The sequence below is a fragment of the Styela clava genome, chromosome 9, assembly GCF_964204865.1.
Source record: "Styela clava chromosome 9, kaStyClav1.hap1.2, whole genome shotgun sequence".
Taxonomy (NCBI): Eukaryota; Metazoa; Chordata; class Ascidiacea; order Stolidobranchia; family Styelidae; genus Styela; species Styela clava.
Window position 1 is genome coordinate 20555590 of NC_135258.1, and position 27042 is coordinate 20582631.

The 27042-nt window shown below is 36.8% G+C and overlaps 1 protein-coding gene across 2 annotated transcripts; it reads right to left on the reverse strand.

The window, feature by feature from the left end:
- Positions 1-1114: 1114 nt before the first annotated feature.
- On the reverse strand, positions 1115-8300 carry LOC120339281 (uncharacterized). 2 transcript variants are annotated; one of them, XM_039407371.2, is made up of 10 exons: positions 8099-8300; positions 7796-7900; positions 6612-6755; positions 5968-6153; positions 5383-5544; positions 5155-5207; positions 4802-5083; positions 4266-4570; positions 3482-3639; positions 1115-1915 (listed from the first exon to the last, which is right to left on the reverse strand). In XM_039407371.2, the coding sequence occupies exons 1-9, from the start codon at positions 8198-8200 to the stop codon at positions 3500-3502; spliced, it is 1479 nt and encodes a 492-aa protein (XP_039263305.1). In that variant the 5' UTR covers positions 8201-8300; the 3' UTR covers positions 1115-1915; positions 3482-3499. The 2 variants fall into 2 exon arrangements, with proteins under 2 accessions (XP_039263305.1, XP_039263306.1); XM_039407372.2 differs by having other exon boundaries at positions 5968-6150; positions 8099-8299.
- Positions 8301-27042: the final 18742 nt, after the last annotated feature.

Sequence of the window (27042 nt, forward strand, 5' to 3'; positions counted from 1 at the left end):
ACAGTCAGTCACGCCTTTTCCCACATCCGAGTCCACGAATCCAAAACAAATGGCTGATTAATTCTATGGACTGGAGGCCGTGGTAAGATGAGGAATCGGAGATGAATTTTACCGAATACCATTATATATGATGCATTTTAGTGCAGGTCATCAGGCTGTACGGATGAATGAGATATACGAAAATCATTATTATAAGTTTGGGAAAATTAACTTTGTTCTCATTATTTTAAAGTGAAATGGGGTGAATTTAGGGAGTGAAACGCTATAGGGCAAGAGTTCACGGCGGTTTTTGACGAGGTAGAACCCTGGATTCTTTCATTTCTGACTTATTATATGGTGAAAATGGGGTTTCAGCCTTGCTACTATTGCTATCAAAACAACGAAATCGCCTTTCCATCAGTAAACGGAGTAATTTTAGATATAATAAAAAACTCACTGAAGAACACCAAGCTCATCTATCTCATTAAAAACACTATAAACTATGATTTGTCTTCTCATTTGGTCTGTAATATATTCGTTTCTGACTTTACATTTTTTTATATATCGATCGTATAAATGACTGTAGGGGGGCGATGGTCAAAAAAGTTTGGGAACCACTGGTCTATATAATATACCGACAATATAAAGGCTAGTTACAGGATCAGAAAGGCAGAATAAACCCACATAAATTAGGAAATCTGGATAATTTGAGACAATAAATAGCTTGGTTATTTTTCACAAAAACTCAAAAAGCATAAAGTTTAGATATAAAAAAAGCATGTATACGCCCTGTTTTATCACGATAACATTTTCCCGGAATGTAAATATCAAAAATAAATAAATGTAAATACCCAAATTAAGGCGGGCAAAATAAAGTCTAATAAATATTTCTATTAGCTTCACATCCCCATAAAAATGGTCTATGCCCCCTTGTGGGGCGCACCACTATCAGTGTATCTTTAACATTTTTAAGCGCATGCAATTTAACATACCGATTTTTCCTACCTAAGATTTGCAAGAACGGGTTAAGTTTTAATTTTGAGTGCCCTAATATTACAAGTTTGGTTTACCTTGTTCCAACAACGCGCATAAAATCTCTAATCTCTACCCAGCACACCTTCTCACAGCTATATGATTTTCAAATTATGAGATAAATTTATTACAAAACCTAAACAGGAAACAATAATGTCTAAATCATTTACCAAAGGGAAAACTCTACTCGGGCACAAATTGAAGATCTCTGTATAATAAAATCAGACATTACCAATACTGCAGGCATAATTAGAATACACATTCTTGGATTGATTTCAGCCCAACTGAAGAAGACTTTCAGATAAGGCTGTTATTTGAGAGCAAAACATGGCTTTGAATAGATGAATTATTCAGGGCAATACATTGATAACATTTTCGCCAGACTGTCAATTTCTTGTGACAAACATCATTATTACATAATTATTTCTTACAGACTCGTAAATATTTTCAATCTCAGTTAAACATTGCTGTTCAATTCAATGAATATCAAAACAAGGGCCAAAGATAACAACAGAATCAAGAGGGATTGCAGACTTTTGTTATGTACTGGAATATACCTGTATGAAACATTTTCCAATATTCCATGACTGAAACACTTTCTTTCAATGTTTATCCAAGATACCAAACTTTCATCGGAAAATAGTCACCAATTCACCGTTACCTTCCTCAATTGCGTGAAGTCACATTCTCGTCTAATGTTAATGTAGTTGTCAATCAAAATTATATGGAGTTGCTGCGGTTCAGATTGACGTCATAAAAGCCATCATGTATCCGATAAACTTCAAATAGCATAAATTATTTACAAAGACGTATTTTTATACACAATGTTTTGTTGGCCCACCTCAAACTTTATAACCTCACATTGTATGAAGGGAAAGGTTGCTCCACAATACCAAACTGCAACCTGAAAATATAAGAGGTCTTAGAAACGATTATACCTATAATATACCACCAAATAAATTGAAACCTGAAATCGCCCTTAAACATGCCTGAATTGTATAATTTATTTACGTATTCAATTGCATGCATAAGAACAAATTCATATTTCAGTCTTCTCAATATCTAAAATACCAGTATTTAGAAGATCGCTGCAACAGCAAAGTGTTGTTTTGCGAAAATTCAGCATAAGTCTGAAAATAATTTCAATAAGTGTCGTTCGCTTGATACACCATCATCAAACTGATATCCCATATATAAATGATGTCGCGTACCTTTTTATATAATACCTGTAATCGATGTACAGAACCTCTAGGTCTAGGGCGTAATATATCTCAGCTCAGAAGGTTGTTCACAATTCCACTTTATGCTTCACTCAAAAATTCGTTGAACAAAATTTGATTTATATTATTGATTAATAGTTTTTTTACTGCTCAATAGTCCCAAACTCATGAATTTAGCTAATAATTATAATTTAAATTAATTGTATTCGATTTTGGGGAGGTAAGAGCAACTATGACTTTCCAAAAATTCCAATACATTGAGTAGACAAATACACGTAAAGCTAAAAACACGATGGCCTTACATCTAATAAGCTTTCCGAAATTTATATAATATTTTCATCATGCGTCATTTCTACTATCATAAAAATAAAATAATAGATGAAATGCTTGACCACGTTACAAGGTGTGTTGTTTAGTAGAACTGTGGTTGACTAACAAACAACCACCATTTCTGTATAATATTTATCCAAATAAATGGGATACCTGTCCTGCCATTGCTGACTGATCTTCAAACTTCACAGGCAGTTGATATTTCAATGTGTGTCGTGCATTTGTAACTTTAGTTAACTAATATGATGCTACTAAGGTATTAATTGCAAAACTAGGGTATAAATTAAACTAGGCCACTGAGAAGAGAAAACCTTAATTTGACTTAGATGATCTTGTTGAGACCCAAGTTAAGATTTTAGAATATCAATTTTGCTAACAAACTTGTTTGTTCAAAATGTGACAAGCAGATTCATTCCTCCTTAGCACCCAGATTTATATCAAGGCTTCCAATAACCTATTTTTAAATGGTTTATGAAGAGAGACGTAATAGCAAAATCAGTATTTTATTTTTCAAATACAAATGTTACAAACAGCGAATGCAATTTTAATTTATTTCTGTCACTAAAATGCTAATAACAGTCTTAGCTATGAAATTTGCAGATGACAATTTTTTGAAGGCTGAAGTGACAAATAGAAGTTAAGTTAATGTACAAAACTACTAGGAACTCAGTATCACCATGTAGTTTTCCCTCATTATGCAGCTTAAAGTTTTGAGTTCAGGAAAAAACACTGAGTTTTACGATTTTCTCAATGAGATTAATATGAAATTGTGGGTTGATTGAAATTGCCTCTTTTTAAACACTTATTTAACATTGCGTAATTATGTCTCCTTCTGTTGCAGAAAAAGAAAGAAAAGAAAGAACAATGTAGAGAAAATTCCCAGTGGCCCAGATATAGCGAAATTATGCTTTTTCACTTACCTTGCATTAGCCAACTGACTACGGATCACCTTCAGTATTGTGTGGTTGATTATTGGAGTCATTATGGTCAGCTTGGTGTGCCTCACTATCATTCACAGACTCGTTTGTTTTCTCAAGATTGGATACCTGCTGTTGAGTTGATTCACTTGGTGCAGATGCTGTGATACAAATGGTATGAATAACAAGTGAAACACAACATCATTACATATAACCTAAATACTTAAAATCTGTATGTATTTTAATTTCCATACATAGAGATAGTATTCAATTTTGCAGAAATTAAAATAAAAATCACCAAGAAATAGATGCTTTTAAACCAGATTTTCTGAACAAAATTAGGCACTACAGAAGCGATAAGCACCAGAGTATTTTAACAAAAAAGTGTACTCATTTTTTCAAGCACCGTTTTTTTCAAATTTCTCCCTTTTGGGTTGAACCCAGTGGTGGGATTCAGCCGGTTCGCACCGGTTCTATAGAATCGTCTCAAGAAATTTCGAGATCAGTGAACCGGTTAGCATTTCTGGTTACTGTCAATGTTCTGTTTGTAACAGAACCGGCTGAAAAATATGACTTTTGTGAAGGAACCGGCTGACAAAAAATTTGAATCCCACCACTGGTTGAACCCCTCCTAAAATCAATTCAAATTGATTAATTAAGTTCCAATATTGAGACTATTTTTTCACGAGTTATTTAAATTTGAAAAAAAACTATGTTGGACTATCTAAAATTCATTATAAGAAGGGCTTTAGGAAGATGAGGATCTTTTTAATTGATATGTACTCACCATCACTGATTTCAGAAACCTGACCATCTTTATCTTTTGTACCATTTTCTTCTGCATCAACCCTTTCATTTGATACTTCTTTGTTATCACTTTTTTCAACCTTACCCTCACTTTTATTTTTATCTTCCTCATGATCCTTGCCATGTTTTCTGTCTTTGGAGTCACTTCTTCTAGAGCGTTTGCGATCTTTTCTATCTTTACTGCGAGAGCGAGGCCGTGAGTGTTTTCTTGAGTGTCTTCGATCCCTGTCGCCATCTCTATCACTTCTGTCCCTGTCTCTTGACCGACTTCTGTGAGATGATTTTCTGGGGTAACCAAAAATGAGTTTATTCAAATTTAAATAACAATAAAAATAAGTTTATTCAAACTGAGAGAAACAATTCAACCGCCGTTAATGTTCGAATTACATTTTCAACCAGCCCGAACCATGAGATAATACAATAGAACTGAAGATAAAATTTAGTCTTAAGGCATTAGGATAAATAAAACCTTGGCATAGGGAAATTGTCAAAAGTTTAATAAAGTATATAATTAACCTGTCCCTTTCATCTCGTGACCTAGAGTGATAATCTCTTGACCTTCCACTGTCTCTGCCCCGATCTCTATCTCGATATCTTGAATCCCTTCTGTCGTCATGGCGACGATGATCTTTCTCCCTTGACCGACGTTTGTAGTCGTCCCGACGTCTTCCTGAATCTCGATCCGGAGATTTACGACGATCTTTATCTTTCTCTCTCTTACTTTCCCTGGAACGACTTCGCCTTCGGTCATCCTTGTGCGATCCACTTCGCTTTTCAGATACTTTGCCATCTTCTTTACTGTATAGAAAATTGTAATTAATGACAAAAAAACAATAATTACAAATATAAACATATAAAAGTAAAACCACCTTGTTTTCAAAGCATCTTCTGATGGTGCTTCAGCTTTTGCTCTCAGTTTTTCCTGCGTAAAACATGAGACTATTCATTTATAATGCAAAGAAAAGGGCATTCAACATGAGCGTTTTATAAAAAAAATCTCAAAATTTAAGAGTGTAACACAAGTCAATGAATACATGTGGTTGATGTACTCTGGGAATAGTTTACATACTATGCTGAGTGTCAAGAAATAAAAATACCTTCAATTCCTCAATATGAGATTTTATTTTTGCATATCCCATGTGTTGTTTCCCCATAAGATGATCATCCACGCGAGATTGCGCATCACCGACAATCAAGAACGCACCGCATACTTCACAGACCTCCATCTGCTTTTCTTGCACAGAAAAGGCATCTAGCACCTAAATTTTTGTAATAGACTGACTAAGTGTTTAACCAATAAAAAATCTATACCAACACAATACTTTTAGAAATAAATCTTCCAGAAAAAATGTCCCAAAATCGATGTTACTCTCTTGTTCCAGAAATCAGCTAAAAACTATCAATTAACCTTGCCAAAAGACTAAGTAATATGCTGAATTTACAATGTCATTTCCACTACTGGAATTTTCTCATTAGTACATTACCAAATCATTCTAATGAAATATATATTAAACTTTAGATTTTGAAAAGGTGCATTCCGACAAAAAAATAATCCAAAGAATTCCAAAGGAGTTATTGTTTTATTTTAGTAACAAATTTCTAAAAAAATCTAGTTATTCATAATATTGATCTATAACCAGAACATCATTAGTAATGATATGAAGTCAAGATAAAATACTAACGGTTCCTTTCTGTTGTCCGTATAATTGTTCTCTATCTTCCTTTAACTGATCACATAACTTCATGACTCCTTGGGCTTCTTCCACATTCCCTTCATTGCCAAGCTGTTCAATCTTTTGCAACATTTCTTCAATTCGCTGAGTTAAAATATTGATCTGGTCCTCAACATCTTTACTTGGTGGCCCCTGCTTTTTAACAAAATTGATAAGGATTCAAAACCAAATAAATACACAAGAACTTGTAAGATTGAAAATAAAATAACCACACACAGCAAGTATCATTCTATAAATGAAACAAAGAGTCGCAACTCGCAAAATACAAAATTTCTGATAACAAAACATTAGGACAATTTTGAACAAACTGGTAATCACATGAAGGCAAAAGTCATTATATGACTAAATCATTTCATCTGCTTTTCGATGTCATTTTTACATAACAAAATTGTTAATCATTTCTGTTATAGTCCCCTTTTTGGTCTAATCATTTTTTTTGAAAAGTTCAACACACAATATTCCCATGCTGCATTTTGTTTGTGTATAAAGTTATAAATACAATGATGGTCTAATTCCAATGATATATTTAGACTGTGCAATGATTTGAAATTCAATCCAATACTTCCATATTTCCAAATATAATATAACACAACCTTTTGATTTTTCTCCTCTGAAAGTTGTAAACGCTGATGATTACGTCGAATACGTCTCTCGACATCAGTCATACATTGTTGAAGATAATGCAGGAAATCTGCTTCGTATGACATTTTCATGTATCTGGTACTTTGTTGATATGCCTAAACAAGCCAAGGATAATCTACTTAATTAATATAAACATTTTTTTTTCCAGAAAGCTGTAGCCTTCATCCGCCAGTATAGAACTAATTTGATGAATTAGTAGTAGCCTACTTGATAAGATAGATATTACGGTAATATTAAAAATAGAAATACCTTGACATAAAAAAAATATATCACATTGCACAATGAATATTGCTTTTTGACATATGCTATCTAACAAATTAGGGCAATTCCACAAAACAAGTGATGAGATTCCAACGCGGCAGTGTGGCTCAACGGGCTAAGCGTTAGGAATACGCTCGCCACCGCACCTCTAATTACTCTGCGTGGGTTCGCAGGTTCGAACCCATGCAGGGATGGTTAAGTGCGAGAGGATTGCTGGACTCCTCATCGCCGTTGGGTGGTTCATGTAACCGCTGGTCGGTTACGGCTTCCTCCACCACCAAGTCCATGCCTCCGAAAACAAACAATATAACTAATCCCATACCCGGCTTGGAATGGTAACCGGACGAGAGGCCGTGGTTCGCCATATGGATAAGCCGTCTTATCGGCTTTCCTCTCCCCCAGGATAAATATGTAAATCCTATCCTATCCTATCCTAACAACAATTCCCAACAGTAAGCCTGGCAAGATGGCATGGTCTGTAGATGTACTAAATCTGCAGCTCGCGTCATGCTTGCCTCGATACTAATTTAAATCAATACGTCGGATATTATATGACCAAAATTGCATTCTTCACTAGGCACTCTCAAATGCTGCGGTAAAATTTTTTCTGTTTGTAAATCGAAATATTATTTTCGTAAAATGAAATGGTGGCGTTTTTAGATTGTGTTTAGTTTCAAATTATTTGTGCAGTGCAGGTTTGCGCCGACATGAAGGCCCAGACTATCTCGTAATGGAGAGGTTTGCGCACACTGCTTTAACTAATGTCTTTCAATGTGGGGGCTAATCTTCAGTTTTTGGAATCGGAGAACCGTGTTGTCTGTCGTACTGATATTCAGGATATTTGATTCAAAAGGCAGAATAACAAATTACAAACCTTTCTAAGTGCTTCATCATGAACTTTTTCACATGGGCCAAGATCAGATCTTGTGTTTGTAAAAAGTTCAGCAGGACAAAAACCACACAGGAAATGCTTGCAAACCTGAAATTGAATATGCATCAGTTCAATGGTTTATTGAAACATTTTGGATAGCAAAATTCCGATATTTGTGTTCAGCAGATTCTCTGACAGCAGGAATGCAAGATGTGTAAGCTTATTATCCCAAAAAAGATTTTCCCAAAATTTTATTTCATACCGGTAACATTTTACCGAAATAAGAGATCAAACAAAACAACTCACATCCTTGTCGCTCCAATGCATATCGTTCGATTTATCGTCAGGTGCCGCATTCCGATTCTTCCCCATTAATTCATCCAGCATTTGAGATAGCTCAGACGTCATTTTGAAGATTTCGTTGATGTAAGACGAAACAAAAAGTACGGGTACGCCAAAATCGACGTGCGGGAGGAGTAGTAAGACTACAGACAACAATGGGCCTTGAACAATTAAAACCCATCCCACGCGGGAATGTCCAACTAGCCTTTATTTGTAGTCTTCGGGTTATTGTACATTTCAGATTCAGATTCAGATTCAGATATTTATTTTCGTCATGCAAAAAAACAATGCGCGATATGAAAAATGAATAAATAATATAATGTAACAAAATGTCAAATGGATATCGGCTTGTTGCAGTTGACGCGGAGTCGCGAAAAGACTCATAGAGTCATCTAGAAACGGGACACTCAATATTACACATTAACTTAATAAATTAACACGATCATACAAAAAGACAAAAAAATAAATAGAACTCAATATTACACATTGGCTTAATTGGACACAATCATTCGAAAAATGAAAAACAACAAGAAAAAAACCTGAGTAACTACGGGATGCCACAATCCCTGTGGAATGATTAACAAACATGAAATAGGCTATAATCATACAAGAAAAAGAACGGCAAAACATGCGAAATAAACCACGGAATGCCACAATGACTTTGGAATAAAAAAAGATTACTTTTAAATAAAACACAAGACAGATAAAAAACATCAACAAATTGAAAATACACCACGGAATGTCATGACGGACGCAACAGCGATGTACATGGAATTCATGAAATATATAACATCCAATTAAAACCAAAATAGGTCTTTCGTTGAACGCCAGTTGTGGTTCCGGTACCGGTATTCCAGTATTCTGTTATCACAAGCAGTCGGAGCACATATCCCACAGAGCACGGCGCGTTGGGAGAATCTCATGGTCTAATGAGAATGACGTCATCGGAAACACCGCGCTCATTAAAATTTTAATGAACGATTATCAAAAATCTTGACCATGTTTATCATGATAAAAATATCAAAAAAGATGTAAAAAATATTCTATCCTCAAAACTGCTCACGTATACAATGAAAGATATTTAGAAAATTACAAAAAATGCAAATTTCTACTCTGGTGATCACAGTTCCCATAAGAGCTAATGTTAAAAAAAAATTTTACATCACTTTTATTTTTTGCGCGTAGGATGGGTTTTTAATGAATAAGGTCTCTATTGTCATGGGTTCAAATGTACGTGGGTTCAAATGTAATGGAACCAAATTTCACACAACAGAAGAATTGGAGCAGTGTTTGTTTAACTTTATTGAAATTTCCAAGTTCAATACGTCTAGCTTTCATTGAAGCAAATTCAGAAATTATATCGTCGGGAGATAATGTCTTGACTAAATCACTTTCAGTGAATAGTAATGCTGCCGTCCAGTTACCAGTCCATAGGTGTGGGATTAGTTAGCCATTTGTTTGTTTTCGGAAGCATGGACTTGTAGTTTTGAAAAACTTCTTTCGCAGCTTGCGACAGAACGGCAGCAATGAGTCAAGCTTAATATCAATAAATAAGGTGTTAATTCACATAAACGATGTTTGCTTAACCACTGCAGCGCGCCCAGCGCCGTAGCGTCATTTTTAAATGTAAACCCAATGGATTGTACTGTACTAGTCGATTAAATCTAAAGATTTTAGTCTTGACGTAACATCTACGTCATCGGCATATATTTCTCAAAGTTGCCCATATCTATTTCGATACTATCACTAACTAAAAGCTAAATTGACTGAACAATGCAATAGCTCATAGGTTACAACCAACGACTAACATACTATTCTATTATTACTTCAACAACATGAGTATCATTGGATATTTACGTCCCATTCACGTATTTTCAATGTTTTTTTGTTTTTTTTTGAATAAAACATACTTTCCCTTTACTTCCTGTTATTTGTAGTTTATTAGTAGCTACGCATTTTTTTGAGGTAGGGCGTGGGTCCCGACAATTTTTAAAAGGTTTGAGAACCACTGGTTTAGAGGGAAAACTTGTGTAATTTTTGACTTCACTTAGATTCGTGTTAACTAAGGTTGTTTAAGCCTGGGTCTATCGGAAAATAAATTAATGTCACTGTCTTTGGTCATTTAAAACGTTTTACCGCTTCGTTTAAAACGTTCTGCCGCCCTCCGACAACGTGCCGCCCCTGGATTTATCCACAAGATCCAATTAGACCGCGAGCCAAGGCCTTGAAAAACGCCTAGAAAGTGAGTTTCGTAGCGCACATCAGGTAACTACCTGAAAATGATTTTAAAATGTTCCTTAAAAATTTAGTAACAAATATTGCCTTGTTCCCACTTCCAAAAGTTGCACGATTTACGGAAAAGACGCTTTTACTACAAGAAATATGTGCTAAGATATGTCCTATATTCTCTACATTTTCGGCAATGAACAATGACTTCTGCATGACGTAACAATTGAATCGAATCAGCTGTTAGCGAGCGGATGAATATTAATTATTACTGCTCGGCCTTGCGTTGAGTTGGGCAGCCTTTCCATAGCCCTGTTTAGTTATTATTGGACACGTAGTGGACATAACGATCGTTTCAATATTATGTTGTTGTTGTTCTTGTTCTTTGACACGTTTTTAAAAAGTCGCTTTCTCTTTGATTACTGGACTAATTGCTTTGAAATTTTCAGTGGTTGAAGATGAAATTTTTCTCCAGAAGGCTATTACTTTTATTTATTTCAAATATTTCTGTTAGCTCTGTAAGATTTGTTTTTGTTTGCTATGACGTCACTAAACGTTCTGAGGATATCGGACGCCATTTTGTGTCCAACGGACCATCTTGCAATTTCAATTCACGCTGTCACAAGACAGGAGTTCTGGTACCGTAACACAGCGCGGTGACACTGAACTAACTCGTAGCTGTCAAAAGCTTGAAAATCCATACAAATATGAGAAATAAAAAGATAAAACTTGGCAGGTGGGTAGAGTTGTGTTTCTTTTAACCATATTTTGAAAGTTTCGCGTTTCTACATTTGAAGGAGGGGGAATAGGGGGTGTGGATTTCCGATACGTCGATAATATCTTTGTCAACCAATTTGCGGCCACCGTGTTTTTGTCTGTTTGATTGCTGTGATGTGGTGCTTTGTTTATAATTTAACGAGTTTTGTTCGAAATAACCGTGTTCTTGAAATATATGACGGTCAGAAATGCAATTAGAAGCCCAATGTTTTCACGCTGTCACAAGACCAACAATTGTCAACCAATTTGCGACCACCGTGTTTTGTCTGTTTGATTGCTGTATGGCTGCGTATGCGATAGTCTCGACGCAGCATAAACGATGATCAAGGCTTGAAATCCGTGGTCGCACACTGGTCGTTCGGTCGCAAATACGTCTTTCGAGTGCCGTACTTTGGGGATTTGTATAGCTTCAACCCTTTGTCGTAGAAAGTTAATACGAGGTTTAGCGTGTAGAATAAATGCCGCCAATGCACCCACGGTGAAAAAATTAATGGGTTAGATATATTGGTTTTTGTTTTATAGCGGTTTGAATGAAATTGTCCGCAGACTGGCTACACCACCCTAGGCCTGGTGAGTTGTCCGTGTAGTCGAATTGTCCATCAGCCCTAAACGGCTATGACAGTCACTGTACCAAAAATTGTACCCCGATTCGGCTGGTGTTAAGTTGACGCATGTTATTTAGTAACGTTTTTATCTGAAATGTTTGACTGTGGTTCGGTACCTGATCCGATAATACGGTACATAATTGACTCATATCACGAGATATTTCAACTGATGTTTCAATTGTCACAGGACCTAAAATATCTATGACAGTCCCTGTACCGTCACGGTACCCCGATACAGGTACTGGTAAGTCACCGCCGGTATGTTAGTCGTTGGTCACCGCATATGATTTTTGGGGAATTGTTCTGCGTGTCCATATATTTGAGCATTGCTCTCTTGTTGTTGATGCGTTTAGCAAATGCCCTGATGTGTGGATTACATCTTCAGTTTCCGCTCATGAAACTATTGAAAAAGTCAGCCTTTCATTTGCTACACATGGATTACCACTACATGAAGTCACTGACAACGCTGGTTGTTTTGCAGGAGATGAATTTGCAACATTTCTAAAGGAAAATGGAGTGAAGCACTTGTTTTCACCACCGAGACATCCGGCTTCTAATGGCCAAGCAGAATCAATGGTAAAACAGGTCAAACTTGGATTGAAGAAACAAGCACCAGCATCTTTGTCAGTCAGACTTGTCCGGTCGTTATTTGAATACTGGACTACACCACATACAACGACTGGTCAGACTCCGTCGGAATTACTTTTTTGTTGTAAGATTAGAACGCATCTATTTCTAATCGCACCTTCGTCACGTTTAAAGAGGTCAGCAGCGAACTTTCCAAGTGGAAGAGTAAGAATGTTCCACGTTGATGACCCTGTTTTTATTACAGAAGTCATTGGATATTGTTTCAAATGGTTACCTGACACAGTAACTGAAGTTATAGGTCAAATGTGTCGTGTTCGTTTGAACTATGGAAGAATCTTTAGACGGCGATCTTGACCATATTCGACATGGATTTTCTGCTGATGATGTAATGGTAAATGAAGGAAATCAAGATTTTAGAATGAGTGAGAGGATACCAGATGCAATTCCAACAGAAATACCAAATGTTGACGTAGGAGATAGTAATTGAACTTCTACCTCTACTGCTACTGAAGAGTCTGATGAATCTCAAAAAGACGGAGACAATATAGACCCAGTTCCAAATTTTCCAGAATCGCCCAGTACTTCAAATGCACCCTATAGATTAGAACAAGATCTGGAAGAATATCAAAACCGTCAGAAAAACTATCTCTTCAAGAGGTTTGAAAATTTTGTACCGTACAGAATTGTACTGTAAAAGTTTTTTTGAATTTCTTAGTTGCTCTGTGAAATTCTGTCTCTTGCTTGTATTTGTTTCAATATTTTGAACCTTTTGTTTGGGAATGTTGGTATTGGGATTATTGTGTTGTACATTTTTTTTTATTATTTTGTGCTTGAATTTGTACAATGTTTCCAAAAAGGGGGGAAGAAGTGTTATATATTATGTGTGAGCTTACTTCTTGAACTTGTTTACTCTGTCTGCTTGTGGGATGTATTGTTACGTCACAATACTGTCTGAAATGGTAAGTTGTTTTTCCTCAGTTGAGAGGTCTATGGTGGCCCATCGTTGTCACGTGTAAAATTTAAAAATAAAATGAAAAAGCGAAAATAAAAAAATAGTTGTGAAAAAACATAAAAATAATTGAAAAAAAAGAAATAAAAAAAAAATTGAATTTAAAAAAAAAAAATTGAAAAATAAAACAAAAAAAATTGAAAAAAAAATTAAAATTGAAAAAAAAAATTGGATGAAAAGAAAATAAAAAGGTTGACAACGATGGTCCGCCTCGTGGCCCATCGTTGTCACGCGTTTTTATTTTTGAAAAATTTGATGCTGCTTGGGACTAACGTTGTCAGGCTTAATCCTACACGCACAAATGTGTTTCCTGGGTTTCTAACTCACTACTGATTTTCATGAGCAATATCCAATAAATTCAACATAAAAATGTTCTATAAATTCTCCATGCTACAAGTTCAACCACAAGCAATATATTTATAATAATGATAAAAGAATATAGAATTGGATACGAAAATTTGTTTTTACGTGTAGAAGGTAATTTAATTGGAAAATGCTGCTTAACTGCTTAGTTGTCTGGACACTCGTGCGATGCCGGTACGGTACCGTCTGACCGTACCGGTACCCATGCAATCACTCATGAAAGAATGGGAGATACGGATAGTCTCGTAGAATATAGTCTACTGAAACACTCTCTGCGCCTGCCCCATACCGTACAGCCGTAACGTACTGATCCAGACAAATGATAAATCGCCCGTGCTCAACCATTTATTTCAATCCATACCTTGACTCACTATATTCTACTAGGATCGAGGTATGGATTGAAATAAATGGTTGAGCACGGGCGATTTGTCTGGATCGGTACGTTACGGCTGTACGGTATGGGGCAGGCGCAGAGAGTGTTTCAGTAGTCTATATTCTACGAGACTATCCGTATCTCTCATTCTTTCATGAGTGATTGTATGGCTACCGGTACGGTCAGACGCAAAGCGACTATAACCGACTACCGGTATTTGGTAAGACGGTACGGTACCGGCATCGCGAGTGTCCAGGCAACTGAGTAGTTAAGCAGCATTCTCCAATTAAATTACCTTATACACGTAAAAACAAATTTTCCGAATTTTCGTATTCAATTCTATATTCTCTTATCATTATTATAAATATATTACTTCTTGTTGAACTTGTAGCATGGAGAATTTATAGAACATTTTCATATTGAATATTGCTCAAGAAAATCAGTAGTGAGTTGGAAACCCAGGGAACACATTTGTGCGCGTAGGATTATGCCTGACAACGTTGGTCCCAAGCAGAAGCAACTTTTTCAAAAATAAAAACGCGTGACAACGATGGGCCACGAGGCGGACCATCGTTGTCAACCTTTTTATTTTCTTTTTATTCAATATTTTTTGTTTTTTTTTTCGTTTTTATTTATTTATTTTTTTTTAATTTTTTTTTTAATTATTTTTATGTTTTTTTACAACTATTTTCTTATTTTCGGTTTTTTATTTTATTTTCAATTTTACGCGTGGCAACGATGGGCCACCATAGAGGTCTTTTGTTCTGAACTAGGTTGACGGACGAAAGTCCAAGTAAATCGCGTGCAGTTTTGTAATGAGTCTGTGTTCATTACTTGTTATAAAGATATAACAAATCCTAATCATATATTGTGATTTGCTTTTCAATCGGCCCGTCGTTCGTGAAGTTGATATTACAAAGATGTTCACCTTCTTTGTACATGGTTATACTATAGCAATTTATGCCTGTGCCATCCTACCATATTGGAATAAAAATTAATAATTTATTTAACCTTTTCCCTGTCCAGGGGGTTTTCCTACTAATTACTCATGTGTCCAGAGTACTTTTTAAACTTACAGTTGAAGTAGGATGCTGAAAATTTGACAGTTTATAATTGAGACCATGAGATGTGTATTGCACCTAAAAAAGGCGTACATCACATGTGATGTATGCTACATTTTTGTGAAAAAAGATTTGGTTACATGTTCTGTGCATCACATATAGGGTGCACGTTTTTCACGTGCTTTTTGGTAACTTTTTATATAAACATCTTTTTTTGTGCGGGTTATTTGCGAAACTTACTAGTTTTGTAGTGACAGTTACTTATATATGAATACTGCTAGATATTACGAAAAGCGTAAGGGAGAAACTGATGATGATTATAGTGGGTCAAACAGTGACTAAAGTGGATGTTGGCAATTATATCTTTTGTGAACGAAATAACAGCAGGAACAACAGACTCAGAAAAATCAACCCAGTCATTGGCTCATACAAAGATTACAAATTACTTTTTTTCTGAGTAACTGTCTTGACCATGTGTTCTATTTTGGCTGAAATGTCAACTCCAGTAAAGAATCGAACGCTGCCTTCGACCTTCGTAGTTGCTGCATTATCAGTACACATAAACAATGGACTGGGGAATGTGGTGGATTCGACAACAACAAAAAAATTCACGTACAAAAAATTGTGTATAAATTTTGCTATAAAAAAATCATTAATATCATTTTAAAACATAATAGATGAAGGAAAAGTAATCCATTCCCACTTATGATGTGTCCACATGCAATAAATATATGTTTGTCTTGTAGACCAAAAGTCAACTATTCATGAAATCGCACACTCTAGACTAGATCTTATGCCATATTTTAGAACAATTTCTGAAACTGAAGTTATGCCACTTTTCCTTACTTTAAAATAAAACGAGTCACTGTTTGTCGTGATTTAGTGTAATTATATATCTTGTTTGTAGCATGAGTAGATCTTGCGGCAAAGTTAACAGCATCGCATAGAATGTGGGCTACCATGCAAACAAATGGATACTGTTGGATGTGATGCAAGTAGTTCAACAACTGTTTTTTCTCTGCCACGCATTTTCCAATGCTGGTGGTTGATTTGTACTTCCTGATGGTTGGCGTCAAAATATCTTTCGATGTTTCGAGAAGCACCAGAACCATATTCTATACTATGCTATTATTGCAGCTCTATAACCAATTTGATTAACCCATTTTCCATCAATCAACCTAACACCCACTGTATAGCGTTTTGCACTTTTCACAACTAAGCAATGACGCTAAAAAACTATCAGATATTTTACCCGCTTTAACATTGATTCTCCCTTAGAAACTCATATTTTTGATGGTTCATTTTGGGGTACTATATTTACACAGCTTATAACAGCGGTGCCTATCCTTTACCAACATGAGATCTACTTTTACATTATTCTATCTTTAAATATCTACTATATATATTTAAATCTAAAAATCGAATATTTTTCAAGAAACCATGACGTGAAAATTTTACCCTGTACTTGGCAATTGACAAGGCCAAATTTTGTGTCTGATTTAGTTTAGTACAACTAGTTGGTGTAGTGTAAACATTTTTGAATATGTTATTCCTAACCCCCATCTAAAAAATACGTCACTGGGACGCCACGTACCCGTCATAGAGCTTGCCAAATTGTAGGCACGATTGCATCGACCATCACACAATTCGCCACATAAACATAGACAATGTTTCACTGAACTACTGATTACATCCGACCAATAATTGCTTCTGCGGATTCGAACGAAAACCCACTGCTTCGCTGGGTCGCAGTCGCCCGATCAGCCATTTGTGAGCAGGCACGACGCGTGAAGAGAAGAGCGATGGTGTGTGGTGAGGTAAGTTGCATATTGATGAAAAATCAAGTTTGCTTGTTTATTGTTAACACTTTATCGACCTTTTTATCCGCGGCATTTCGTTACGAAAGATGTTTAAGCTGGTAAAGTGCATTATTAAAAAAAGGTCGTTAACCTTCAAACATTAATTTTTCTACACATTGTTAGCTAATACTCAGTCAGCCCGACATATGCTAACCCTCCGAATTCATAGAGTCTTTTAATGCACTATAATACCTTGTTTTGATTACATTTATGCTCGTGAATTTCGACTGACCGCAAAGTTAGACTCATCATCTTTATACAGATAATTCCGATACCTTGCTACGGTCTACCGCTTCGCTTGATGTATGATAAAGCTCGCAATTTGTGTTTTGAATGTAACAGTTCCAGATTACTACTACTTGGGTGTATAGCAATCTGTTTATACCTTTAAAACTATGGATAAAAATAAATTGCGGAGGGCGTGCTTAACAACGATTGAATTAAAGTTTTTCTGGAGGATCTATATTTGAGGTATATTTTTCTTGGCTATTGATGTGAACTTATAGTGGCCAAATGTAGGCCACCTGATGTCTCAAATTGGATAAATTATTTCAATCTTTCATTTACTTTTTGCAGGAAAGCGGAAATGGTTCCGAATAACGTAAATATCACATTGCGTATTTGTATGCGACGTTTTCAATCGCGCGTGTCTGATCGTCAAATAGTTTACGCCAATTTTAAATATCGAGAAAGTATAATGAAATGATATCCCGTTTTTTCGGGTGATATCCGAGCGTGATTTTCGTTTGAAAAGAGGTTTTTGCTGATGGCACCCAGCGTCTCGTATGTCGTGTCCCTCTTTGTGTACTTGTACCAGTGTTGTGTATGCAGTGTTTAAAGACTACATGAATCAGAAGTATTGTTGCATAAATCTAATCTATAATCTAAGTCGCAAGAGAAAGTCGCAACCGATATTGGTGATTAATTGTTGTGCCGCTGTTCTTCCCGCATTTTCTCCGAAATAAGCTCTGTGCAAAACCGTTTAGAAGCATTCGAATCTATATAAGCAAATACTTAAAAGTAGTGATGGTTTGTCCACATATTTAGTGAATACTTGCTTTTGTAAGACACGAATAAGAATTATGCGTGCCATTTTCTTCAGACTCGCCCTCCACAGGCAATTACTCAAAATATGGCATGGTACAATTCAGCATTCGCACATGACTGCGATTTCGAAGTATGGCAGTTTGCATTCAAAAAATATTCAGAGCTCGCCGGAATATTAACTGTCAACTCTTATAGCCCCAAGGTCAAATTCACGAAAACCCACCTGTGCCCGGATTAAACCCCTAAATACGCTATGTTTTCAATTCGAACTCAAACATGAACTACTGACCCCATGAACACGCATTCGGTTGCGGTTGATAGATATAAACAAGTCCTACATTGCACTGCCTTTCATTTTTTTGAATATTCTAACCGATTCGCCAGATTTTTACGTCAAACTAATTGATTTTTCACTTTTAGTAAATATTGGCGAAAATTGATCAAAAACGCAAGGTTTCGAGTGACCGTGAAAAACGATTTACTCACAAGAAAACTATAGAGGCCACCATATTCCCTGATGCATTGTTGTATGTGACTCGAAGAACAGCACCGTCGTGTGATAAAATTTTCTTTTGCCTCCGAAACTTTTCTGGTTATTGAAATGAATTTACTTCTCACCATCCCCATTGCTTCGTCGCGGTTTCAGTTTTCTACAAAATTGCAAATATCACGCATAATGTTAACGATATAGTGGATCTTATCTTATTGCAAATAAAGTTGTAGTGGCGATGCTATTATTTTCGAAAGATATTTGTTGCCTATGTACTTAAGAGGTATTTTTTTCTTTCTAAAAGCCCTAAAATGCAATGATATCCAAAGAAGGGTCACCACGAAGAGGTGGAAACTGGCTTCAATATCTTTCGACTGGTCAGGGGCCATCACTTCTTTCATACATCTGTTCAACATCGCGTAGGCCTTACCCGTAAATATATTGTCTTGACTCAAATAATGACCTTTCTCCGTCAAACTCTTCGGTATGGTATCAGATGTTCATTGATGTATTTACATTCCAAGGTCCAACTGAATCATTTCTTTAGAAACGGTTTTTCTGCTTTTGCAGTAGTTGAAATTTCAGTTCCCTGGCTTCCTACTTTTAAGGACTCTGTGGAGTGGGGAAAATTTGCTTAGAAGTAATATATATAAGTTTGGTGCCTGTCAATATTCTCTTCAGATAATCCAATTTCTTTGTAACATTATAGTTATTGTGTTTTAAAAGTTGTTGATTTGCTGACAGGTTGTGCGATTAGGTGTACTCAGTTAATTGAGTCAATGAGCATATATACAATGAGTGGAAACTTCCAAATATTTGCTCAATAATCCATTGTGCCCTGCATTTTTACGTCGTCCAGCTAAATGGTTCGTTGCATATGGAGAAAGCATATCGTTCATATTCTGTTCTGTAGCTACGTTTTCTGCCTAATAGATATGCATATGCTCCTAGTTAGTATGCTTTCAACGAACCATACTTCGAAACCCAGAACCGAACACGAATACAAAATTAGAAGCCTCAATACGGCCAATTTCGCGGCCGAAGCAAAGGATTTTTGCAGCGAGCGATATGCTTTCTCCATATGCAACGAACCATTTAGCTGGACGACGTAAAAAATGCAGGGTACAATGGATTAATGAGCAAATATTTCGAAGTTTCCACTGATTGTATATATGCTCATTGATTGAGTAGACCTATTTCAATGCAGTATTTGGAGATATTTGTGCAACCGATGAGAAACCTTCAACTTGATGCGATATGGATGAAAAATAGAATAAACCAACGTTTTCGATTTCCCTCGGTGTCAAATGTCAAGTTTGGTATCTTGAGTCGTTAAGTGTTTCATTGAACACTGATGAAACGCGGTGGTGTGGCTCATCGTGCTAAACGTTAGGACGACGCTCGCAACCGCATCTCTACTTACTCTGCGTGGGTTCGCATGTCCCAATCTCATGTGGGGATAGTTATGTGCGAGAGTATTGCTGGACTTTCTGCTAGTCGTTTACGACGTCCTCTACCATCAAGTCCGTGCTTACGAAAACAAACACTGATTCCGTACTCGACATGGAATGGTAACCGATTCGCTATATGGGTTGAGCAGTCTTTTCGATTTTCCTCTCCCCCAGGATAAATCTTTTTGTATAGCGTTGAAGATTTAACGTTTCACTTGCCCAAGTTCTGAAGAAGCGTAGTGTTTAACGTTAATGTTTCTTTTGGAGAAATTTGATATTCCCTGCGTGTACGTGACTCCAAGAATAGCACCGTCGTATGATAAAATTTCCTTCAAACTAATCTGGTTATTGAGAGCGTGCCCGTGTACACTCCGTTATAGCCTCCAAGTTACACCGTCGACGACCTCGTTGATAGCAGAACTTTTTTAGATTAACATTAGGGTCGTTCAATCCAATTTACCTCTCACCATCCCCATTGCTTCGTCGCGGTTACAGTTATCTACAAAATTGCAAATATCATCCATAATGTTGACGATATAGTGGACCTTATCTTATTGAAAATAAAGTTGTAGAAGCGATGCTATTATTTTCCAAAGATATTTGTCGCTTACAAAATCAAACAAAATGATTTTAAGAGGTATGCAGTGATATCCAAAGAAGGGTCACCACGAAGAGGTGGAAACTGGCTCCATTATCTATGACGAACTCCTGACGACTGGCCCGAGGCCATCACTTCTTCCATACGTCTGTTCAATATAGCGTATAGGTCTTGGCTGAAATAATGACCTTTCTCAAACTCTTCGGTATGGTACCAGTTGTTCATTGATGTATTTACATTCCAAGGTTCAACTGACTCAATTCTTTAGCGGACGATTTTGCTGCTTTTGCAGTAGTTGAAATTTCCGTTCATTGGCTTCCTACTTCTAAGGACTCTGTATAGAGTGAGGAAAATTTGCTTAGAAGTAATATATATAAGTTTTTTTTGTAACAGTATAGTTATTGTGATTTGTTGTTGATTTGCTGACAGGTTGTACGAGTAGGTGTAGGCTACTCAGTAGACCTATTTCAATGCAGTTAGGTGTAGGCTACTCAGTAGACCTATTTCAATGCAGTATTTATTAGAGATATTTGTCCAACTGATGAGAAACATTCAACTTAATGCGATACGGATGAAAGTGGAGGAAATAATCAACGTTTTCGAGTTCCGTACGTGTCAAATGTCAAGTATAAATTTAATCGTAGCATCGCGATGAGTAATTCACTTCAACGTATGATATCTGGTATCTTGAGTCGTTGAGTGTTTCATTGGTATTTTCCCAGTCGAAGGTTTCTAATGAAACGCGGTGGTGTGGCTCATCGTGCTAAGCGTTAGGAAGACGCTCGCCACCGCACCTCTACTTACTCTGCCTGGGTTCGCATGTTCCAATCCCATGTGGGGATAGTTATATTCGAGAGGGTTCCATTACATTTGAACCCACGTACATTTGAACCCATGACAATTGCACCTGTATGCTATTGCACCTATGGAATTTTTTTGTTTCACGGATAGTTAAACCCATACTAACCCTAACCCATGGGTTTTAGCACCCGCATATAGATTGAACCCGTGGATATACGCATGGGTTCAAATGTACATGGGTTCAAATGTACGGTCACCATTCGAGAGTATTGCTGGACTCGCTGCTAGTCGCTTACGGCTTCCTCCACCATCAAGTGCTTCCGAAAACAAACACTGATTCCGTATCCGACATGGAATGGTAACCGGCCGAGAGGCCGTGGATCGGCATATGGCTGAGCAGTCTCTTCGGTTTTCCTCTCCCCCGGGATGAATATGCAAATCTTATTCTGACTATTTCTTTATCGTACTGTTCTGCCCCCCCGGTAGTTGTAATTTGAAATTTCAGTTCTTGGTATCAGTTTCCCAATGAAGTCTGCAGTTCATCTTGTGACAATCATGGCCGATAAGCCAGAAAAAATGTAAGCTTCACGTGAAGCAGAGTTGATTGATCTATTCTATGTCAATGGTCACGCTGTTCTGGTGACCCGACACAAAACCTTGCCATAGCACTGGGATCTTACCCCGACCAATCGCCGTGTTTTATAACTCGTTTCGTTTTCATTTATTGAGGCAGAGATGAGAATGATTTGTATGTATTGTACAAAAAACTGTGGTTTGCGGATCAAATTTCCGCTGGTCAAATCAATCTGACTGACGTGAGCCAGTGATGATTTGAAAACTTGTAGTTGTTTTGATGACATGTTGCAGTCTTTTAACAAGAGTTGATAGGAGAGTGTTTGTCCAACTGACGATAAACTTTCAACCATAATGACTGATCGGGATAGGAAATCAAACATTTTCAAATTTCATCGAAAAATTCTAGTTTTATAGAAAACCAAAGATAGACAACGATATTTTATATTGTTTATGGTAGTTGTAGTTCAGTTAAGTTGTACAGTTGAATGAATCAGAAATAGCTTCCTGTTCCTGGGGTTAATTTAACCTCTCGAACCCTGCTGGCCGGTTTACCGGCCAGCCCGAGTTTGCTCTCTCACCCTGCTGGCCAGTTTATCGCGTGAAAATCAATCAACTTTATTCCCTCATATCTCAAGAACCACAATAGATATTCAAGTAAGTCTTATACTGTATGAAAGCTGGACATTAGAACTATCTACACTTCAAATATTGCTGCTATATTTTTCAATTGTCTAAGAATAATTGGCAAAAAAAAATAGTGTAAAATTATTTGATAAAAACAAAAATTAAATAACAAAAATTGACTATTTCCTGCCTAAATAACCTAATGTACAATCGACAGTATATCTAGAGAATTTGAATAGCTTATTAAAGACGTATCCAAAATGATTTTACGATGAGCCATTCAAATTTCATGGTCAAATATGTTTGATTTTCTGTAAATTTAAAAGCGACGCTGCGTCAAAATGACGTTCTCATTGAAGCGAGAACAACTTTACATATATTACGGAAATGCAACAAAGCGTGACAATATCCGCAATAACGTTACGTCGAGATGTTATTATTTAAATGTCCGCAGAAAGTAATCAATTAACCCGATTCTACGCATTCAAAATTCGCACTACGCTTTGACTTTGACTGCCCGCTCAAGCCCCATTAAGTTGTGGTTACGTAAACGCAATATGAATAGATTGTTTTATTTTATTAGCAAATAACGGAACAATATAGGCCATGAAAAATGTTTGTACATAAAAGACTGCTTGCTAAAATTTTTAAATTGAATATTGCACTTTGTTGTGCTCGGAACAATGAAGAACATGGAAATATTATGCAGATAAAAGACACATTCTAAATCCAATATTGCACTTTGTTGTGCCAGTCATACCAATACTCTTAACAGTATTTGCACTTATATACCTTCTAGCATCGTTTCGGCAAGTCTTTGTTCTTAGCAGCTGGATGGGCTTTTTCGACAATACTGTAAATTTTGCTGCATACGACGCATCTATTATTAAAACTGGTGTTTTGCGGTTTATATATGTCGTGTCGTACGTTTAATTGCAGTCTTTTAATATCTGTTAAATCTTCTTGTGGTTGCACAATCTCGAATTTTTTCGTCAACATCTTGCCTTTTCCAGCGAGATCTTCAAATAGTTGTTCTAGAAAATTGTTGATTGTGAATACTCTTTTCCTCATGTTGTGAGGTTTCACAAAATTCATTAGGACGTAGGAATTGTTTGTCGCCCACATGAATAACTTCATGACTAATCGTCTTGGCCATTTATAATGCCTCCTCCACTTTTGTAAGCGTGTCAACTGGTCGTTTTTATCAGTCCCGCCAATGAATGAATTATAAGCTTTCACTGCTGCTGGGCATGTTATTTCCACTCTCTCGCGTTGCGCTGGCCCATATCTCCGAGTGTGTGATTCGTCGGTGCTTCAATCCATACAGGGTTAATATCATAACGAAACTCGGCGACCGATGTCCCGCTGAGAACGTCGTCGTGAAAGTTATTTTGCGCATTTTGCCTCGCAATACGTTTCGAACCCGAACGTGTGTGTTCGTCGGTGCTTCAATCCATGCAGGATTCATATCGAAACTTGGCGACCGATGTCCCGCTGAGAACGTCGTCGTGAAAGTTATTTTGCCGTATTAACATCTCCATGACGTTAGTCACGTGAGCAGCTTTTGCGTAGCTGCGTAATCAGTGCGTCTCGGCCGCTTATCGAAGTTGTTCACCCGGCACACCGATACACAATTGAATATTTAAATATAAAATTGGTTATACGGCAACCACAATAATACCTCAAATATCAACAAAGCTTATGAAGAACCCTTTATGAACAACAATTATTTGCAGTATATTTTGTACCAAAATAACCAAATTTGGAGACATAACTCACTTACATGCAGAAAAATCACTGTTAGATTAGAGTCAATTTTATTAATTTTGTCAAAATATATTTCAAAATGGAAAATACATTCTGAATGCACGATAAAATTTCCTTTCGATTGAAATGTCACACGATGTGCTACCTATAATTGGTAAAAAGTTATAAGCGTGCCAAATAGCCAGTATTTAGACCTATTTTATTTTTATACCAATACGGCGCCGCGAACCTCCAGGGCGAGCGAGTAACTTCGCTCAAAGCCATCAGAGTTCAAAGAGTTAACATGGGCGCGTATATAAAAGATTCTATAAGAACCAAGACAATTATTTTTTGATATGTAATTCATAATACAATAGTAAGCCAAATTATTTTATTGAAAGTCTATAACGGTTATACCTTTGAATAATTTGTCCGAGGGCAATTTAAGTTGTTTAAGATCGGGGTAATTTCAATTAAACTGGTAATTGTTTTTTGTATCATTCAGTTGAGATTCTCGATCCGAACATTGCACGCAATCATATTTTTTTCGTAAAGTCGAGGCATGCATCGTTGATAAAATCTTTTAACTCGTTTCCATCTTTCCGGACACCACTATACAAAATATGCGCATTTACCATGCAAGTGCTTATCAAGGAATCGACGATTTGGAAATACCACTTTAGTCCTCTGTGAGGGAACAAATAAGTTTTCATTCGTTGGTCCATACGATCGACTCCACCCATGTACCGTGTGTAATTCTCGATACACAAGGGCCTTTTCACGCTTCTAGTACCGTTTCGTACAGCTTTTGAACGAACTTTGTGTGAAATGTGGATAACGAGGCCACTCTTCCGTATCGTGCCAAGTACAGGCCAAAATTTTGTTCGATCGCAGGAAGACGGCATCGTCGCCCTTTTTAAGTTGGCCCTTCGTCATGTTTTTTTAACGAATCGGGCATACCCTTTCTGTTGATATCCACCGCAGTGCTTTGAGAGTTCGTTTGTTTGTTGTTGTTCATCTGTTATGTCGTCATATTGATTAATTTGTTCACCTCGTATTTGTTTAAAAGGAGTTCATCTCGTTTATTTATCGGACATCTTCATTTGTCATTTTACCATTTCCGTACCCGTATGCCAATTTTGATCGGACCTTGAGCTATTGCGTCGTGATTTTGTTTGTTGAATTCGCAGCCACAGCAAAGAAAAAAAGTTGGCGATTAATGAAATCCAGATTATTTTCCACTCCGATCGAAGTTTGCCCTAGTTACGAATCCAAGTGTTTCTTCGCACGATTTGGCATTCCTGAAAATTGCACTCCATTTTCTAGCGCTAACACGGTACAAAATCTTCTCTTGCTTGAGCCCCAGCGGTTTGTGATGGGTAATTCGTTTAAATGTATTGTTTTTTAAATACGAATTTTCAATGATATATTTCCAATCCAAAGTGCCGCTTTAGAAATTTATTTATTTACCTGATTTTGATATTTTCTTTAATGTATTATATTAATTAAATGTCGGCATATGTCAACTTGTTCCGGGTATAGTTCAATTGACTTTGTAATACTTCATTTCAGATTTGCAACGGCAACTTGTGGTTTGTGAATCAATTTCTCCAAACATTCTGGTGATGTCTAGTCCAGTGATGATTTGAAATATTGTAGTTGATTTGATGACATGTTGTCGTCTTTTAACAAGAGTTGATAAGAAAGTGTTTGTCCAACTGACGATAAACTTCCATCCGGATCATAATGTTTGTTCGTGATCGGGATGAGAAATCGAACATTATCAAATTTCATCGAAAAATTTTAATCTTGTGGGAAACCAAAGATATACAGCAATATTGTTTTATGGTAGTTGTAGTTCAGTTGATGAGTTGTACATTGAATCAACAGATGGTTCCTGCAATTGTGGTTAATTTAAAATGGCCACGTATATAAAAGATTCGGAGCTCCAGAAGTATGTGCACCAAGTTGGCGCACAACCTGAACATACTACATACTAACTGATCTTTCCTGGGAGCAATTTAAGTTGTTTTGAGCGAACGCGATTGTTACGATCGGGTAATTTCAATCAAACTGATATCAGAAATAATATTAATTATTTAATTGTTTTTGTCTTTTATATCGTTAACGAAGTTCTGTCAGGTTTCATATTTCACAGATGACGCCGTGGAAAAAATCCATATTTGCCCTTCATTTCACGGGTTTCCCAGCCGAAGGTTTTTAATGAAACGCGGTGGTGTGGCTCATCGTGCTAAGCGTTAGGAAGACGCTCGCTACCGCACCTCTACTTACTCTGCGTGGGTTCGCATGTTCCAATCCCATGTGGGGATAGTTATATTCGAGAGTATTGCTGGACTCGCTGCTAGTGGCTTATGGCTTCCTCCACCATCAAGTCCATGCTTCCGAAAACAAACACTGATTCCGTATCCGACATAGAATGGTAACCGGCCGAGAGGCCGTGGATCGCCATATGGCTGAGCAGTCTCTTCGGTTTTCCTCTCCCCCGGGATAAATATGCAAATCTTATTCTGGCTATTTCTTTATCGTATTGTTCTGCCTCCCCGGTGTTTGTGTAATTTCTGTTCTTGGGTTATGAAGTCTGCAGTTCATCTTATGACAATCATGGCTGATAAGCCAGAAAAAATCTAAGGTTCTCGTGCACACGTGAAGCAGAGTCGATCTATTATTCTATTCTATGTCAATGGTCAAGCTGT

Excerpts from the sequence above, each read along its gene's own strand:
- LOC120339281 (XM_039407371.2), bottom strand. The coding sequence starts at position 8,200 with ATGACGTCTGAGCTATCTCAAATGCTGGATGAATTAATGGGGAAGAAT. Across the intron at positions 6,154-6,611 it reads CAGAGGAGAAAAATCAAAAG|CAGGGGCCACCAAGTAAAGA; the intron begins GTTGTGTTATAT and ends TTTGTTAAAAAG. Across the intron at positions 5,208-5,382 it reads CTCATATTGAGGAATTGAAG|GAAAAACTGAGAGCAAAAGC; the intron begins GTATTTTTATTT and ends TGTTTTACGCAG.